This window comes from Triticum aestivum, chromosome 3D, assembly GCF_018294505.1.
Source record: "Triticum aestivum cultivar Chinese Spring chromosome 3D, IWGSC CS RefSeq v2.1, whole genome shotgun sequence".
Taxonomy (NCBI): domain Eukaryota; kingdom Viridiplantae; phylum Streptophyta; class Magnoliopsida; order Poales; family Poaceae; genus Triticum; species Triticum aestivum.
The window spans coordinates 19562820-19569064 of NC_057802.1; the positions used below are offsets into that span (position 1 = coordinate 19562820).

Below are 6245 nucleotides of genomic sequence, written 5' to 3' on the forward strand. Positions count from 1 at the left end.
CATTACGGTGCTTCGATTCGAGATAAGCTTTAAAAAAGATACACCTCGATGCTACGGTTCCATTCAGACGATCGGTTTGTAGTTTCGGCCGTAAATTCTTAATTTTGTGTTCCCGTTTGAAGCTATTCTGGACGAATTTTGTCAGATTCGTCGCGCACGATAGATCATTTGAAATTTCCTTTGACCAACAACCTAATCTCGCAGTTCCTCACAACATTCATGTTGTAAGTTTTTGGTTTCAACGATCGTAGCTTCATCTCTCTTTGAATAGCAGTCTACTGCACTGACGCCGCCATGTCAAGCTCATTTGTCCTCTGCTCAGAGCCTTCCTATTCGTCCCTCTCGACGCCGAAGCCCTTCCCCTTGATCGTCTTGCCCACGTCCTACTACACTAGAGTCGTTTCCGGCATCGCTCATCTCGGCCTACTCTCTGTCGTCCTCCTACTATACTGACACTGCAATGGCGCGCACACTGTTTTCTTGTGCCATCTGCCTCTGTGGAGTTCGTCGCGCCGTCGACGGGGTCGATCATCTTGGCCTCCTCTCTCTCTCGCCCTACTACACTGGAGTCGTTTCTGGCGTCGATCATCTCGGCCTCATCTCTCGTCCACTGCACTGACGATACCATGGCGCGAGCACTGCATTCACCTCCTTTGTCGACTGTCTTTGCGCGAGCACCGCAACTAGTTCGCCGACGGTATCGCTCGCCGTGCCGCCGACTGGGTCGCTCGCCCACGACTCCATGCTCGTCATGTCGGACACGACGCCATGGCCACTATCCACCGCAGTCGCCATGGTCCGGCGCACACTGCATTTCTTCCCCCCTTCCTCTGCTAGCTCTTAACCCTGTGTGCTAAGTGCAAGTGCTAGCTCTTAATAATACCTCATGCGTGCAACCAAGCATCGTGTCCATGTGCCGCTTGGGCCAATGCAGGCAACCAAACAAAGTGCAATTGCGTATTACCTAATGCAGGGACCCTAGATACGGGCAACCAAACAACTTGTAGATGGTGCATTAGGGCCTGTTTTTCTCAACCAGACTGAGCTGAGAAGTGTATGCCATGCAGATACTGTTCACAACTCGAAGCAAGCACGTCCATAGAGACGCCCGTGTCACGTTGGCTGGCCCGGTCGTACTCGGCGATCATCCATGCTATTGTATTTTCACATTTTCCACATTCGCCCAGTAGCGGTGGCTAGCTTACACTAAAAAAAAGAGTGGTGGCTATCGCGTCGACTATTTGCCGATATTTGACGTTTATTTAGGAATTTCTCGGCGCAGCACCAGTGGTCTAGTGGTAGAATAGTACCCTGCCACGGTACAGACCCGGGTTCGATTCCCGGCTGGTGCAGTTTTTCTTTTGTTTTATCTTTTCCCATTCTTTTTCGGCTGATGTCAATGATAATTTGCTAGTTTACAGTTTCCTCTAAGCAAAGCACCTCTGACGCATCAAAACGAGACGCTCGTAGCCTCTGATACTGATAACAGTGCTGTCAAGCAAATTTGGACATTATTTTTTTTCACCAAGAGCTTTTTTTTAGCAAAAGAGAGGCCTTCCTCTTCGATTTCATTTATAGAAATCACACAATCTTCAATTTAGCAAACGAGAGGTCTGATCTTCAGCAAGAAGTAATCCCCTCCCGGCCCTTCGAAATGAGATGCTCGTAGCCTCGTACACGAAATCTTCTCTTTTACTGATGCACAAATGCCGCATAATTCGACGATAGACGCCTGAGAAACATGGAAATGCACAACAAACTTTGCTAGCTCAAAGAAGGGCAGTCTCATTTATTCCAGGAAAATACAAAGGAGAATACTGAGGGAACAGTTACTGCTTGTACTACACTACAGCAACAATGCCAGCCAAGCTGCCCTTCTGAACGTCTCTATCTACAGCCTGATCAAATATCATAGGCCTCACAGGACTTACAGTTACAGCAGTACATAAACGGGAGCTTTACCACTATGCTTACAATTGATTGTGTTACATTTGAGTTCCACACGATAGTCGTCGGGTGTGATAACTTCTACACTCTATACTGAATGCGCTGATATGCTCTATAAACCCGGAGTATAAGGCGTGCGTTAACCATCTTCATTTCTGGAAAAAAAAAATCACATGTATACCTGTTTAGACATAGTACCAGTAATAAGATAAAAGAATATGTTACTTTCAAATTTCAATAGGCAACTCTTGTGCATATTTTTATTCTTAAGGACAAAAAAAGCCCCTGTTTTCAGATCATGCATAGATGAGAGGCCACGTAAAGCTATCTGACAGCCAAATTTAAGTTTACTGCAGCTCCAGAGTCCAGAAAATGTTTGCAACTGGCTATATTTTTAGGTGACCACAATAATTTAAATGTTGAGAAGTACAAAAAAATATCTTCAGGAAATGGCAGTTCGTGAGTGAGCTGTGACATACCCATCCATTATTGTTGTCCAAATGAAGAAAACCACCATGGCCTCGAGCATTCTTAAACTTGTAGACAGGTCCAGAAGCTGATAATAGAAGTCGGGTAAGACAGGAAGTACAGGCAAGAGAGCACAGATAATAATCTGATTTTCTTTATTTACTCTGAAGATCCATAGCATAGCTTGCGAAGAAGAGAACAATAGATTTTGAACAAGCATGAATATAGCAGTATTTTGCTTTGAAATATCAGCGCATAAGCATCGGAATGGCAGCATAAAAATTCTTAATATGAAAAACAACTGACAAGTAACAGCACATCAAAAACGAAATCTTGGACAGAAACATCTGTGGCATTACATGAAAACAAACTGAACTATAACTATACTGTATATGAATAACTAACACATTTACAAAAGGAAATTGTAGATGTACAGGATTTTGTCTTAGAATACCTTCATAGCCACCATAAACTGGATCTTCAGACAATAAAAGAGGTGTGTCCAGGTCAATAAAACTGCAACCACAAAAGAAAATGAACCATTTAAGCACCTGATCTGACAGGCATAAGGTCTAAATAAACTTCATGTCATCATTTCTAGTTTGAACTTCCTAGAGATATTGTCTTTAGTTGTAAAATACATACTTTTCACAAGTAATCTTTTTTGCAGGGAATTTGCACAATTGACCAACCTGAAACAACCAAGCCCAGCGGCGAGATGGCCAGCAAAGCCCATGGCAATCCTAGTCTCGACCATACCACCAATCATAAGTGCAACACCAGCTTTTCTTGCAGCATCAATTACTTCGAGGGCTCCAAGAACCCCCAACTTTGCCAGTTTGATGTTAATAACATGAGCAAGATTTCCATGTATAATTTTCTGAGCATCATGTAAACCACGACAGCTTTCATCAGCAGCAACAGCAACTCTGTATTTCTCCATAGCAGCAATGCTAACTTCACGGAGACCTTCCCAGTCATCTCTATGAACTGGTTGCTCAAAGAGTACAGGAGTCACTCCCATTTCTGAAACCCATGAAATAAATAAGTTATACTAGAAACACCATACAACATCACAGTGACTGAGATATTAAAGAGTGAAAAGATTGAACATAGTGAGAGTACACACCGTTTAGTCTGTCAAGGACTTCAATTGCTTGGTTTGCTGTGTACCCTTCATTTGCATCCAAGATAAATGAGCAGTCGGGATGCACAAGCCGTATAGCCTTCAGAACTTCTATGTCTGAGTTCAAGTTTTTCCCTACTTTGAGCTTCAGAGTTTGAAACCCTTGTCCTCGATATTTTGCAGCCAATTGAGCGGCTTCATTTGGGGTCACAATTGGAATCTAAATTCAGAAATAGAGGAATTCAGCAATTTTGATCAAGCAAACGTAAGCATGCTTAACCCACTGCAGAGGATACTTCGATAACCATACCGTGATGTCTGTTGTCACGGTGTTTGATGCTCCCCCAAATAATCTCCACAAGGGTATGCGGATGCTGTTAGCTACCGCGTCAATCACTGCCATCTCCACTCCTGCTCTGGCCTTTGTTGGAGAAAGGAACAAGTAAATACACATCAGAGGAAGATACTTTTGGTATCAGGGGGAGAAATACTGAGAACCAGATAATATATCTGACTAAGTTCCAAGAGAAGAAATTAAAGCAGTTGTATCTGGGCTAAGAGGATCAGAATCAAAGAACTGAGAACCAACTTTCCCTTGAAGGTAGGACTTGTCTGATTTTGGATGTATTTCTTTGTTACTCCTTGCTTTTGTTGAGAGTCCCTTAATTACTACGTACTCCCTCCGTAGTGATCTAAACGCTCTTATATTTGTTTACAGAGGGAGTATTTATTTAGGGTAAAATTTGTGTATGCAGTTATCATTCATTTTGGGCATGAGCCAGTGGTCAACATCCTCAATCCGTCCAGAGCCATAAAGGATCTCCATCTACATCAAGGCCTAGGATCCAAAAACCAATTCCCCAGCCTTCCATCAACATCCTCTAAAAGAACTAACTTCTAAACTCTGAAGTCTCAACGCGAATCTCATCAATAACTGTCTTGTGGAGGAGAATTCCTCTAACTGTCAAACTCCAAAATTGTACCGAAACTGAACCAAAATTTCTTGCCAAGAGTATGAAGACAAGCAGGTGCGGATGGATGTCTCACCGAGGCGAAGGCGTGTCCGGGGAGCGCATCGGCGACGTCCTGGAGCACGGCGCCGAGGGGCGCGCTGCGTGCGGCCACGAGCGCGGCGCAGGCGCGGGCGACGGCGGCGAGCGCGGCGGGCTGGTCCTCGGCGGTGACCGAGGGCAGGACCGGGGCCTCGCCCCACCCGACGGCGCCGCTGGAGAGCTCGACCCGCACGGCGACGTTGGCGACGGCCTCGAGGCGCGAGGAGGCGATGGTGAAGGGCGCGGCGAGCGGCACGTTGAGCGGGCGCGCCTCGGCCGCCGCCACGTCCACCGAGAAGGTCTCCTTGAGCGCGTCGAAGCCGAACGCCTCCATCGGCTGCTGAGGCTGCGGCGTCGGAGGGGACGGGGTCGGCGACGGCGAGATGGCGCGGAGGCGGGTGGCTCTCTGGCGGCCGGCGCCGGCGTGGGTGACTCGAGGGGTGGGGTTGAGGAGGGGCCTCGGGTTGGGAGGCTTCTGGGTGAAACGGAGAGGGGATGAGGAGGATGTGGTGGAGGAGATGGAGGCGTCCATGGCCGGCAGCGCTGGGAAGCGGTGGCTCGGTCGACGTTGACGAGCGAGCGATCGAGATTCGCGGGAGGCCGGCCGGGGAGGAGCTGCCGGCCGCTTACTATATAGAGTGGTTGGCGCAGTGGCGACTGACAGGGTGGGGCCGCGTCGTCAGTGGCACGCCGGTGCCGTCGCGGGCATCTCCACCGCTCTGCTCCTCCGTGACGGAGAAGAGAAGGTGCCGTGGAGGTGGCGGCCCGGGCCCACGCGTCAGCCGATCTGGCAGTGCGTCGAGTGCCAGCTGAGCACGGAACTGCCGTGTGTCGAGACGCTCGGGCGTGGCCGCATGCGGCGGCGGGGCCCAGACGCAGCGGGGCTGGCGATGCCGTCGAGGAGCGGCAGAGCGCTCGGTGGCGTGGGGGGCGGGATCGCCGGGTGGTCGCCGCGGCGGTGGCCATCACGTGGGGAAAGCAGTCCGTCCGTCTGGGGGACCCACGGTGGATCCGGGACCACCTGTCGGTGATGCAGGGCCCCGCTGACCGTGACTGTGCATGCACGTTCGGCAGACTGTTCGTTTCGTCGCCAGACGATCGTCCTCGTGCGTGCGTCCTGTCGCATGGCCCTCCGCCCTCGTACTACTACTAGCATTCGTTCGTGATGAAGGCCGCCGTGCTCTTCGGTGCCAAGTCCGTGCCGTTCAGACCACTGTTACCCATTGTCTCGCTCACTGTCAAAGTAATTAATTCGTTTATAATGATTGGTTGTGGTCATCAACCGGAGCGCAGCGATCTGCCCCTTGCGGCCTCCAAGGAGGCACCACTTTTGTATGGATCTTGTTGTTGATGATAAGCTTGCACTATAGTAGTACTATGTTTACGAAAACTACATCCAACATATAGTCCGTAGGTGGAGTGCATATGTAGGATTACGGATATAGACACAAAAGCATCGCTAATTTCCTCTGCCTCTGGGTCGCACGACGACTTCCTGTCTACTAAAATCAATACAGAGGTAGGTTTATGTTAGCCTATGGGGTCTTAGCACAACGACTTCCTGTCTACTACAACAAGTTTTGCCCGGCTCCGGCGAGGAAGGGGCGATGTCGGCGGCGTGCCTTCGGCTTGCTTCAGTGTTTGTAGTCATC

The 6245-nt window shown here is 49.0% G+C and overlaps 1 protein-coding gene and 1 non-coding gene across 2 annotated transcripts; one reads left to right on the plus strand and one right to left on the minus strand.

The window, feature by feature from the left end:
- Nucleotides 1-1281: 1281 nt before the first annotated feature.
- TRNAG-GCC (transfer RNA glycine (anticodon GCC)) lies at nucleotides 1282-1352 on the plus strand. The gene has a single exon. It is a non-coding gene; the product is annotated as a tRNA-Gly (tRNA).
- A 386-nt stretch (nucleotides 1353-1738) lies between these two features.
- LOC123076973 (L-Ala-D/L-amino acid epimerase) lies at nucleotides 1739-5351 on the minus strand. The gene is made up of 7 exons (XM_044499148.1): nucleotides 4589-5351; nucleotides 3852-3962; nucleotides 3545-3761; nucleotides 3108-3441; nucleotides 2870-2931; nucleotides 2427-2503; nucleotides 1739-2102 (listed from the first exon to the last, which is right to left on the minus strand). Exons 1-7 carry the CDS (start codon nucleotides 5123-5125, stop codon nucleotides 2097-2099), a joined length of 1344 nt encoding a protein of 447 aa, XP_044355083.1. The 5' UTR covers nucleotides 5126-5351; the 3' UTR covers nucleotides 1739-2096.
- Nucleotides 5352-6245: the final 894 nt, after the last annotated feature.

What these genes read in the sequence shown, in the direction of transcription:
- LOC123076973 (XM_044499148.1), bottom strand. Translation starts at nt 5,125, where the DNA reads ATGGACGCCTCCATCTCCTCCACCACATCCTCCTCATCCCCTCTCCGT. An exon ending in AGTCCTTGACAGACTAAACG is followed by an intron (nt 3,442 to 3,544) that starts GTGTGTACTCTC and finishes CATGGGTTTCAG; the next exon opens with AAATGGGAGTGACTCCTGTA. An exon ending in GCTGGGCTTGGTTGTTTCAG is followed by an intron (nt 2,932 to 3,107) that starts GTTGGTCAATTG and finishes TTGTGGTTGCAG; the next exon opens with TTTTATTGACCTGGACACAC.